Source organism: Perognathus longimembris, chromosome 12, assembly GCF_023159225.1.
Source record: "Perognathus longimembris pacificus isolate PPM17 chromosome 12, ASM2315922v1, whole genome shotgun sequence".
Classification (NCBI taxonomy): Eukaryota; Metazoa; Chordata; class Mammalia; order Rodentia; family Heteromyidae; genus Perognathus; species Perognathus longimembris.
Genome location: NC_063172.1, coordinates 20628444 through 20641863, shown reverse-complemented (window position 1 = coordinate 20641863; position 13420 = coordinate 20628444). Strand labels below are relative to the sequence as shown.

Here is a 13420-nt window from a genome sequence, read left to right as displayed (position 1 = left end):
TAAAGTATGGATTGTGAGAAACAACTAGACGTAAAACTATCACATGCTTTACCAGGATTCCCTCAGCAAATTCAAGTCCCTGTTGCATCTGAGGATTAAAAAAAGTATCTTTTAATAACCATAACAGCCTTGACTTAGTGACATTATCTCTCTGCCTTTTTGATAAAGTTGGCTCAATTATCTTTTATTTATTCTTCCATTCTAGATCTAAAACAAAGTTCCCTACAACATACTTCCTTTCACGTGCTTTTCATCTGAAGACACTACATCCTTTGTGTTTAGGAAAAGTGTTAATTGTAAGGAAACATTCTTCCTCATAAAATGTAAAGCCCTTGTTTATCTATAACAAAATGAAATATAGACTTTGCAAATTCTCCATTTTTCCTCCAAGAATCACTGGCTGCATGCTCCTACTGACCAGAATCACTAGCTGCAGGCTACTGATGACCAGAGTAACTGACTGTGTACTCATCCTGGCCAATCTGAATAAAATCCTAGTCAATCAGATTTTGACAAAACTTTCTTTCTTTCTTTAGAGAAGATTTATGCCGATAAACCATGCTTTCTAATTAGAGACTGAATTACACTATATATTCTCTCAAGCCATCCTATTATACCACTCCTCCCTTCTTTCTAGTTTTGTTAACTTCTATTATTGTAAACCCCAGGTCAGCCTAACTCATGTTTTCCTTCAAGTTCTACTGCTATTGGTCTTTTTTTCCCTAGTGAAGTATTCTACCTATATCATAATCTCTGCTTTCTATATCCACAGCTGTGCAACAATATTTTCTAAATAGAAGTCTCTTTTCACTAAATTTGGATCTGTTTTAATGTGCTACAACCCACATTTTTTTTCCAAGGGGAAAACTAATCTCATTGTCTTTGCACCTGTATGCTGTATTTTCCTACAGGCATACTAAAATATTTAGCACAGCAAATCACTAAAAGGAAAGGGGAACTGTATGTTTGTGTTATGTTGTATTTCAGAGAACAGTGCCAAAGTTTTCATCGTGAGAAAACATTATCTTAAGATTTATAATTCTATTTATTTTAAGTTATATTTAGCAAGAAACAATAACTCCTTATTGCTACAGAATTCAGATGTCTTTGTTTGATCTTTCAAATGTCATCATTTCAATCGACATCATTCAGATGTCTTTATTTGATCTTTTCCTCTGATGTCACTTCCTCATTCTCTGAAGTCACTTTCTCATTGGCCCCTATGATTCTTCCTTGCAACAGTGAAAGGCTCCCCAAGTCCTGAGGTCACGTCTGCCGCAGCCATGCCTCCTCCTCGCCCTCTCGCCATATAAACTGTCTTCCCACCATAAGTCCTCCCTCTGCACACTACATCTCATGAGGGCCAGAGGTTCAATGATGCTAAGAAACTCCTCTTCTGCCCAAACAACCGCGTGGAACTCTTCTTTCTCCAAACACTTACATGTAGTATTGAAATCCAGGAGGGGATAGTGTCAGGAGTCACTAGATTCCCTTTGCTTCTCTTTCTGAGTCATTTCGCCCCCTGGATCCTTCTCCTCAAACTCAAATTGTTGAACAAATGTTCATCGTGTTGGACCTCTGGTCTGTAGGAATGCTGGTTGCGCATTCAGTACACTGTCTCCAGTTTCCTGTCTATGTGCAGTGAATGACTCTTACCTATGGACCCTATGCTCGTCTGTTTCTCTCTTTCCACATGACATCATGGCTGAGAGACCCCTATGCCTTTCTTAGCCCATCTGTTCTCATTTGGGGATGCCTAGAAAGAAAATTGACTGTCAGCTGGAGAGACCTTTGGTGGACTAGGAAACTTAACACCTGTTGACTCTCCCCCTCTACTTCCTTCTGGACTCCTCCCCTCTGCATCCTCACAGACTCTTGCCCTCTCCATCATCATAGACTCCTTCCTTCCATGCCCGCACCAGGCTTCCTCTAAAGGACTCTATAAAATCAACAAAACACTAAATGGTCAGAGTATATGTTCAGGCTTTCTTGGCTCTCCTTGCTCATCTTGCTCTGTCTCTCTCTAAACAAATTCCTTCTATAGACCACTAACCCGGTGCCTGCCAGACCTTTGTGGCTGACACAGAATGGGGTGGGAATAAGATTCACACCTATCTCCTCTGCAAAGGTAAATTTAATGGTCTTGTGAATGTAGTAGGATGTCTCTCTGTTTCTCTACTTTGAGAGCATCTACACTCCATTACAGTATGCCCTTCTGCCTTATCTCTTTGTCTGCTTGTCTGCTTGCCTGGTTGGTTGCTTGCTTACTTACTCAGTAAAGTTGTGTGAAGTTCCTTTACCATCATGACTTTTCTAGAAATTTTCCATCTTGGCCACAGAGTTGGTTTTCATGCAACCCTCACACTTCCATCAAGAGTCCTCTTCCTTCAAGCTTCTGGCCAGCCAAGTCAGGCTTTCATTTCAAACTAAAGCACTTTTATCTTAAATATTGTTTTTTAGTACTGATATTTCCTGGAATTATTTGCTTTTTGGCCTCAATTATAATGACTGAATTGGCACCCCAGGCCAAAAGAAAAAAAAGGGGTGTGTGCAGTTCTATGGTAACCAAGATTTAACTGGCTCAGCATGCCAAAAATAAAAATGGAAAGTTTTAAACTCAAACCACATAGAAGCTCATCAGACGTAGGTCCTACAAAATATGTCTAAAGGTTACTACCGTATATTAATTGTCAATGTTAAGCTTGTAATTTTTATGTAACTAAGCCAAAGTTCACTTTAGTGTTTGTTTATGTCAAGGTCCTTCACATGAACACCTTTTACCTTGAACGCTATGTTTCACTATCTAATTTCTGTTTCACAAGCATGTAATCCACCTTGAATACAAAGCTGACGATGGTTTTAATCTCAATCAGTATTCTAAAGTGCTATGTTCAATTAAAAATTGACTAGATTGTTTAATCAATTGTGGTTTCAAAACTCTCATCATGACCAATATTGAGTCTTGTCATTAGAGATTTGATGCTCTGCAGCATTAAGTCAGACCCATGGAGGGATAAATAACTCTTACAAGTATTTATTCATCAAACTTAACTTTTCTTCTCAGTAACTTCCAATTAAGCCCTGCTTGAAAAACTATTTTTTTTTGTCTCCTGATTGCTTCAATTGGAATTAAAAAGAGTATCTTGGCATCAACTCTTACCTGATCTGTCAAGTCCCCATCCAGTACCTGTAACCCAGTCAGCTGGCCCACTTGGAGGCAGTGGGAGATCCCTCATCCTCTTAGGTAACTTGCCCATCCTCTGATGTCACTTCCTCATACACTGCCACCAGGCCTTCCTCAGATAGTGAGGGTTCCCCAGGCTCTGAGGTCACTTCTACATCCCCTGCATCCCCACATGTCCTTCCTGTCTTCTTCATACATAACCTCTCTCCTTGCCATCTGTAAGTTCTCCCTCTGCAGCTACATCTCATGTGCACCTGTGGTTCAGTTCTGCTAAACTCTCTACTGCCGGAACAACCATGTGGAGGTCTCCTTTCTACAGACCTTACAATAAATTGGAGATAAGGGCTGGGGATATAGCCTAGCGGCAAGAGTGCCTGCCTCGGATACACGAGGCCCTAGGTTCGATTCCCCAGCACCACATATACAGAAAACGGCCAGAAGCGGCGCTGTGGCTCAAGTGGCAGAGTGCTAGCCTTGAGCGGGAAGAAGCCAGGGACAGTGCTCAGGCCCTGAGTCCAAGGCCCAGGACTGGCAAAAAATAAAAAAAAATAAAAAATAAATAAATTGGAGATAAGAGTCACATGGACTTCATAAGAGTCACATGGATTTCCTGGGCTGGCTTTGACTGGAGATCCCCAGATCTCAGCCTCCTGTGTAGCTAGGATGACAGACATGAGACAATGGAGTCAAACTGATTTTACATATTTTCTACTAGGAAAACTGGTCATCATTATTTTTCAAAATCCTATATGCCAATATACATACAACAAAAACACATATTTTATCACTAAAATAAAGGAACATTGATTATGCATATATTTAAGCATCTTAGTATATATGTTGCCAATGAGGCAAGGTCCATGACTTAATTTCAGTTTGTCTCCATGGGATGGTGACATTAATGGTTTGTTTTAGGTAAAATTTCCTGGGAGCATCAACAGAAAACTATCTTACAATCTTCTTAATTTTTCCTCCCAATTCAGTTCTTTTACTCCTATTGTCATTCTCATCAGTCCCACCTACAACAAAGTCTTTGTTATTTATCTTCTTATTGAACGCTGCTACTTTCCCTCTGGCAATGTCAAGGTAATCTTCACACTGTCAATTTTGTTGGAATGAATTCGATTAACTTTCTATAGATGACTTCCTTCTATTTGGGACTTGCTCTCAGGCTGACTGCTTCTACATGTAAGCAAAATGCTTTACGCTCTTGGGTCTGAGACACAGATTTATAGAGTTTCTAAAAAGTCCAGGGTTTAATCTTTAGTATAGTATTTCCAATCATGCAGTTGTTTCTTATCTATTTTGGAGGTCAAGCTTTCTGCAGCCTTAGCAATTTTTCAGATATTTTTTAAAAAGTCATTTTCTTTCTCAGAGAGGCTGTAATGCATATCTCCTCCAAAGCTATCTTTCTTTTCCTAAAAATAATACACAGTAACATAATCCATATGGAAACTTGTTTCAACTTACTCCATTTACGTAAGATTTAGTGCTTTACTTTTTGCCCTTAGAATTAGGACCTGGTAGCGGAAGCATGTTATTGTCTAAAATGAACTTTTAAAACAACCTATCTCACAACATTATAATTTTCTCATTACCAACTTCAGTGTTTTCTATAATTTCATTATATCTATTCAATGTTTTAGATTTACAGGTAAAATGATTTAACATAATATGGCTCTACTAAGTATTCAATAGTGATACCAGGTATAAGAATGAAAATAAATAGGAATTGAATGGAAAGGCAGTGTTTGGAAAATAAAAAATCATACATCCTGATAAAATTTTCTTCTTAGAAGAACTAAGTATCATAGAGGTAAGGTCAATGTAGGCAATTTACAGTAGGTGATCAGAGTCAATTCTAATGTTTTTTTAAATGGTGTAAAACTAAACTCATGGGGTAAATAAGAAGGAACAGATTTTTCAAAAGAATCAGTTCATGACATTTCTTTTAGAATATTGGAAACATAGATAAATCAATGAAACTTTGAGCCCTTATACTCAGAAAAACATATTGATGCTTTATAATTTTGTACATTTTGGGGACACTAGTGTTCCTCTGAAAGCTTCCATAGGCATATAGGATCTGTTCTAGAACATGGTTCTTAATAACATCAATGCCACTTTCAAGTATTATTTTATACTTATGTAAGATGTTAATTATTCTTTAACCATACCTATACAGACTGGTGGGCTGGGCTGCCAGAAGTATCGATTTTCTACCTGAATGCAGGTTATTCTTTCCTGTCCTTGGAGCTCATATCCAGGGTCACACTGAAAAACAACAGTGTCCCCAGGTTCTCGTCCATCTCCATTTCGAGTCCCATTCATGGGAATCCCAGGGTCACGACATGCAGTAGCAACAGAGCCTAAGAAAAGATAGAACAGAACTTTCAGGTTTGAAACGACCCAATCATTTCCAAGGCTCTAAACCCTAAAGTAGTGTAATGTTTAGATTTTTAGAACCTTCCCCCATCTGTGTGCCTTTAGAAATTAATTAAAAGTGTGTGGATCAATTTAAAAATGCTGTACAATAAGTGTTTGTTTTTTTTTACATTGAATAATTTATTTTAAGAAGTGGCACAGGGGCTGGGGATATAGCCTAGTGGCAAGAGTGCCTGCCTCGGATACACATATACAGAAAACGGCCAGAAACGGCGCTGTGGCTCAAGTGGCGAAGTGCTAGCCTTGAGCGGGAAGAAGCCAGGGACAGTGCTCAGGCCCTGAGTCCAAGGCCCAGGACTGGCCAAAAAAAAAAAAAAGTGGCACAGCATTTTAGTCACTAAATATTTAATGTGCTCCAAATTATTGCATATTCCAAGAACTACACCATGAAGAGATTGGAAAGGAAACTCTGTACTAGGCAAAAGACATGTGAGAGATAATTTGTACTGAAAGTCTTTTAAGAAGAAACTCTCAAAACTTGAATTTTAATAAAAAGAAAGCAGAAAAGTACCAATATGAATGACCAAAAGGAAAACAATAAAAAAGTTATTAGACTTTCTTTGAAAAATGTTTAACACCATTTATTGTTACAAAAATATAAATTAAAATATCTCTGTACACCAGTGGCTCACACCTGTAATTCTCACTACTCAGGAGGCTGAGATCTAAGGATTGCTGTCCAAAGCCAGCCCAGGGAATAAAGTTCTTCAGACTCTGAAGAAAAACACCAGAAAAACAGAAGTGGTGTTGTGGCTCACACGTATAGAGCACTAGCCTTGAGCATATGAGCTCAGAGACAGCCCCCAGGCCCAGAGTTCAAGCTCTAGTATCACTATCACCACCACCACCAACCAACAACAAAACCTCAAAATATTACTACATACATATCAGATTTGTTAGGTTTCTACTTTGCATATATGAAAACAATAAATACTGGCAAAAGTATGGGAAAAACTTTCATTGTGGGTAGGAATATTTTCTCTGGGAAAAAACGAACTGGAGCAAATTTTCTGTAAAACTAAACATTTATTTGCTGTACAACACAGAAACTTCACCCTTGTAAATTTATCCCCATGAAAATGGTAAAATGATGGTAAATTCACATTATGAAATGATACTCCACAGAAAAGCGGAATGATCTACACCTGCAATTTAAATGAATGCCAAGAAAATTACTGTCTGAAAAAAACATTTTTTCAAAAAATATTTCTCATTTGATTATTTTACATAACCTTCTTAAAGTGAAAAGATAGTAAAAGTAGGAAATTAGTTAACAGTTGCCAGGGTTTGAGTGAGTCAGAAGATGGAGGGACTATAAATCAATAAGATGTGGGATCAAGGATCCCTGTGATGAAACTTATCTGAATCTTCACTGCAGTGGTGGTCACAGAAATACAACTAGAGCTAAATAACCATTGCATGTGTCTTTGTAAAACCAGTGAGATCTAAATGAGGTTGATTTCTGAGCCATGACTCAGGAGGTAGAGCCTATTCTTATCATATAAAATACCTTAAGAACAGTCCCTGTTATAGAAAAAAAATAATGAATTGGAATATAAAAGAAATCATGTGAATTGCATATGTTAATGTCAGCTTTTTGGTTGTGACACTGTACCTATGGCTCTCACATTGAGAAAAAGTGGTGGATGGACTTAGAGCCACATGAACATACAATTATCTCAGAAAAAGAGTTAAAAATCACTAGAAATTAGAAAGTAATGAATCCATAACAAAATAAACATTCATTTATGTGCATACAGAATGTGCATGCAATATTTGAGAATGAGTTAATTCCAATTTTGTAAATTAAGGAAACAAAAATATTATTTTGAATTAGAAAAGTGTAAATTTACTATCATGAATTATTCACATGACCAACTAAGTATTAAAATTTCAGACAAAGAAGCTGTTAAAAATTTTATTTGATCTGTTGTATAATTGCAGGACTTAGTACTTGTCCAAATTATTATTCAATATTTAGTACATTGGAGTAATGACCTAAATTGCTGGATTACAGACCCATAAACAATGTTCACTGATTTATTCAGTCATTCACTAAGTATAGGTCAAGCACTGTACCAGGTGCAGGGGCTACAAAGAAATGAGTAGACACAAAAAGAACTGAACAGACAACAAGTAGACACATAAGTAGATTGGTAGGTAGATTGATTGATGAAATATCAATAGACATAGTCATTTATTAATACACTGACCAATCTGGTCATCCATCAAGCGTGTTGCCTCTCAGTGATCTAATAAACATGCATAACAAACAAATCAGTCAATAGGAGCATGGTATTGAAATGTTCTAACTTTTTTTATATGGGAATCAAGAGGACATTAACAGGAAACAAAAAAAATGGCATGATATCAAATTTGATACTACATGGAAGTATCCAGGCTACAGGTAGATGGCTACATGGATGTAGATATTTGTATTTACATTCAAAGGAGTAGTTTAATCAGCATCTTCAGAGTTGCAACATGTATATTTCAAATAATTTACCAATCACAAAAAATAAAGCAAATCTACTTGGTTTTCTAGCTTCTGTTCCTGAAGGATGTTTTTCAAGCAATCAACTGCCTTTCCTATTCTGATAAAGCAACTTCCCTGAGCAGTTGCCTGGGATTTTACCAGTATAATTCTTTTCATTCTCTTAGCAGCTCTATTTTTTTTCCAATTTTTATTATCAAACTGATGTACAGAGAGGTTACAGTTTTTTACGTTAGGCATTGGATACATTTCTTGTACTGTTTGTTACCTTGTCCCTCATACTCCCCTCCCTTCTCCTCCTTTCCCTTTCCCCCCCTGAGGTGTTCAGTTCATTTTCACCAAACAGTTTTGCAAGTATTGCTTTTGTAGTTGTTTGTCTTTTTTTTACCCTGTGCCTCTCAATTTTGGTATTCCCTTTCAATTTCCTACTTCTAATACCAGTATACACGGTTTCCCATACACTCAGATAAGATTACAGAGATAGTGTAGGTACAACCACTGGAAGGCAACTCTAGGAACAAAATGTCCTTGCCATCCTCATGTTGAATGTAAATTCACGGAGGTCAAGGAACTACTTTAATTTTTACAATAACTGGAATGCAGAACCCAAATCTCAACCTCAGCCAGTAGTCTTCTGAATCTAAACTATTGAATGTTATATCATGTAGTCTTCTATCTCTCATTTTTCTGGAGACAAAAATTATCCTTTTAAGAGATAAGGACATAAAATAATAAGCCTCATTAAGGTAATGCTAGAAGGTCGAAATGCTTGTAATGAATAGAAAATTTCTAGTTGGCAGAAATTCAAATACACGTTATGAAATGTTCACTTTCTCTTTCTTTCTTTTTAGCTTTGAACTCAGGGCTCAACACAACCCCAGCCCTGTCTATCAACTGCTCTTGTAGAATTTGTAATTTATTATTAAAATTGCAACTGAATCCAGGTTGAAGATTATCAAAGGAAGTAAGATAAGAACATTGTCTTAGTTTTTAAGCAATGTGAATCATAAAATCTGGGCAGTTATATTTTCCCTCTCTGAATATGAATCTCTTACAAGTGTCCATTTGGTAAACCCAATTATAAAGTTTTCCTTAACTTATTCAGGCATGATGACTCCACCAAAACTAAAACTGACTTTGATTTACAATAGATGACTAAAAAACATGGTTTTTATTCAAGACATATGTTTTGAAATTTATCTTTGGAAATAAGTGATGCAATTGGAAAATATGCAATGGAGTTTTAAAAAATGAACCACAAATCATATTAAATATTACAGAGATTTTTTTGGCTACTTGTTGAACTCGTTGTTCAGAAAAGTGTTATGTTTATGTAGCTCAGAGATAGAGTACTTGCCTTCCATGCGTGAGAGCACAGTTTTGATAGCCAGCACTGAAAACAAACAAAAACTCAACAACAAAATAAAAGCACATGTATAAGACGATTAGAGAAAAACTGAAATGAAAGTGGTCAGACAGTCATGTCTTAGCCAAGCATGATAGAGAAATAAAATTCTGCTCTCTTCTCAGATTTCCTGGCTTTAATGATTTAAGTGGAAGAAATAACTAAAATGCTTTTCATATGACAACAAACACATGAATGTGAGAAAAAGTTCACCTTTTGGCTTTGTTGAATTGAAAGGAGAGAGCTAGTAAGTACTCATTCTTTTTTCTCTCAATCAACAAATCAGAAGATTTTAAAGCACACATAGAATAATGGAGTTTAATGAAGACTATAAGACTTTTATTTTTACATCAGAATTGCTTAAGTTCCAAAACCAATTACTTACATACATAAAGAAACAATTACTTGCTGTGAATACTATTATCTTATTTTCTTTACTTATTCAATTTTGCTTCCATACTGATTATTCTCTGTGTTTGTGGGCAGACAGAATTATAATGATTTTTAACATCAATCATTCCTTTTTTTTTTATGTTCCCCTAATTAAGTAGAACCATTCAAGGAACTATGCTATATCTCCTTGGGAAGTAGGAGCACGATAATGTCATGTAATTAGAATGATTAAAATAATTGCATAATAATATAATTTTATTTAAGAATTGATCATATAAAATACATGACTGCTTTTTAGTTACTAATATTTTACTTTTTCAGAAATTATATATTTCATTACTTAATTGCATTTTCTTTTTGTTGTTGGTATAATCATTTTTCAGTAGGAGTTTAATCCACTCTCTGTCTTAACCTGGGATCCTATATTGGCTGTTTATATAGAATAAGAGGGTTATACAATCAAATGTCTCATTTACTATTTGAAACAATTTTTAATTCCATATCAAAAAGCAGCAAACTGTTCATCAGTGTATTACCATAGAAAATTTCTATTTCTCTTCTAGATTTCCTTAGTTCAAACTGCTAACTATTCAATAATGAATGTTTGTGCCTTTGCTCTATCAGCTTGCAATTCATGTCACCTTTTTCCAGATATAAATATGCAACATACCATCAGAAAAAAAAGGTCTTAACTATTTTATTTTCCTTCTTCTGATGGTGACATGAAGGCAAATAAGTTAACTTACATGATAGGACATGAAAATACAGCATGGAATTAATTCCAAACATTCTATGAAATTGACAATAATAAGATAACTTCCTTCCTTGCATTCTACACTTTAACAGGATGGGCCATTTGTGCTTTTTATTAATATAAAATGGGAATCATCCAGTGATGGATCTGTATGTAATTGTGAATTTTGTTTCTTGTGTTACATGATTTCTTAATAAATCATCACTGAGGAGCATATTATACGGATAGAAGTGTTTGTGAGCAGATTAAGTTGTTAAGATGTACTATTTATTCATCTTTTTTTTTTCATTTAAAGCACCAGAGTCTGTGCTGAATTTTATGTAATCCATAAGAATCATGGGTACTCTTATTATCCTTATTTTTCTAGTAAGAAAATTGTGGGTTAAATAACTGAGGAACCTCTTAATTTTACACCAGTATTTATAAGCAGTTGAAGTGGAAATGCAGATATGAGTCAATATAATATCCAAAGGACACCTAGTAATAAAGGATAATCTGTGATAAAACCAGTGATATGAGTTCATTATTTTACATGAATGGCCATAGTTTAATTTCAGTGACAAAATTACTAATATGGAAACTTCTTCTTCTTTTTTTTTTTTTTTTGTCAGTCCTGGGACTTGGACTCAGGGCCTGGGCACTGTCCCTGGCTTCTTTTGGCTCAAGGCTAGCACTCTACCACTTGAGCCACAGAGCCACTTCTGGCCGTTTTCTATATATGTGGTGCTGGGGAAACGAACCCAGGGCTTCATGTATACGAGGCAGGCACTCTTGCCACTAGGCCATATTCCCAGCCCCCCTACCATGGAAACTTCTAAAACAGATTATTAAGCTTTATGTGCTGTTCCAAAGTCCGAAGACCAATTATGTAGATATCTAAGTTCTGGTAACAGGAATCGTAAAATATACACATTTATGAAACTTTAAATATATTAAATGCAAATCCTAACAATATTTGCACAGAACTGGATATCAGAGTCTGACCCATAAGGTTTGAATTTTTTGTAGATGCTTAAATTAAAGTGTATGTATATAAGAAGTGGAAACAGTTGTTTAACATAGATGCAATTAGTTTATAATACAAAGCAATAAATACTGATTAAAACAGTGATTAAATTTTTCTGTTGAAAATATAGAATATGCTTGACAATTCACTAGAGGCTAAATTTATACTCCTAAAGTAAAACACAAAGCCTTTATGAAAAATTGTTATCATCTGCCTATTTAAATATAATAGCAAGCCCAAGAGATATGAAGTAATTTATCTTAGCAGAGCCGGAACTTGAATTCATACATTAATGTTCTTAACTACTATAGTACAAATCAGTCCCACCATCAGAAATAAGAACACAGAGACATACTCTACTAGTGAGAATCTGAGAGCTATTTAATGATGAAAATAATGCCACTTCCTAAAACTTTAGATCCACTGTAAAATGGAAAGTCCAATTCCTTTATTATAGGTACAAAAAGTATGCTGCTGAGATTTTTCGTAAAGCAAATAAATCATTTTATAAGATAACTAGAAAAGTAAAAATCAGAAATAGAATACAATGTATTCATAAACAGCCAGGTGGATATTATTTTCAGTAATTACAATACTAAGGACCTTTCTCCTCTCATTGTATCTTCGTTCTCTCTTTCTTCTTTCTACCTCATCTTTTGTTTGATATTCTCCCTTATAATTTATTTTGTTGACAGTTAGAAGGAGTGAGGTTAGCTCATTCTTGTCATACTAGTAGCATGTAAGTCAACTGCTTTTACAATGAAGAATTTAAAAATATGCCCTCTCAATCCTAGGTTTAGTGTTGTCATTCTTCAACCCTCTATTTTTTCATCACTTCTAAGTGTCACTCATCTTTTCTGAATGTTAAAATGTTCTCCTAACTACCTTGCATAATTAGCGTGTATCTTCAATCCTAGCAATCGAAAATGAAAAAAGGAAAACAAACAAAACAAAAAGCTCTGCCCTGGCGGTGCACCCCTGTAATCTCAGCTACTAAAGAGGCTGAAATCTGAGGATCATGGTTCAAAGAAAGCCTGGACAGAAAAGCCAATGAGACTTTTATTTTCAGTATACTCAGAAAAAGCCAGAGTGGCATTGCGGCTCAAGTGGTAGAGTGCTAGCCTTGAGCAATTGAAGCTGGGGACAGAATTCAGGCCCTGAGTTCAAGATGCAGGATCAGAAAAACAAACAAACAATAGACAACAAAAGCCACATTCTTTCCCTAGTATGTTTCCTAATCTTTTTCTAGTTTCTCTACTAATACATTTATGAAACATTACTTCATAAAGCTTCCTGTATCTCCATTTTTATTATCAGACTTCCATCTGTGTTGGTAACTAGCTTGTTACATAAATCCAAGCAGCCAAATGCTACTTTTCAATTTTTCATTTACTTACCTCCCTCCCTACTTTCCTCCTCTCCCTCCCCCACTGCCCACCCCTCTTTCTTTCTTTCTTCTTTCTGTGCCAGGTCTGGGGCTTGAAGTCAGAGCCTGGATGCTGTTCTTGAGGTGGTTTTGTTGTTTTTGTTTTGTTTTTCTTTAAGGATAAGCAACCTATCACTTGAGCCACCACTCCACTTCTGGCTTTTTGGTGGTTAAGTCTCATGGACTTTATCTCTCAAGCTCGCTTCACATTGGACCCCTCAGAATTCAGTTTCCTGAGTAGCTAGAATCTTCTGATTTGTAGTCAGATGTGTTAGCCATTGTTCCAGTGGCCCATGCCTGAGTAGCTAGGATT

General features: G+C 35.9%; 1 protein-coding gene across 3 annotated transcripts in view; it reads right to left on the bottom strand.

Annotated features, from left to right (window-relative positions):
* Csmd3 (CUB and Sushi multiple domains 3) overlaps positions 1-13420 on the bottom strand; it is an 860328-nt gene that overhangs the window by 218426 nt on the left and 628482 nt on the right. For all 3 annotated transcript variants that reach the window (XM_048358905.1, XM_048358906.1, XM_048358908.1), the window contains one exon: positions 5362-5553. In XM_048358905.1, the coding sequence (XP_048214862.1) occupies positions 5362-5553 (192 nt within the window). The remainder of the gene's footprint in view (positions 1-5361; positions 5554-13420) is intronic.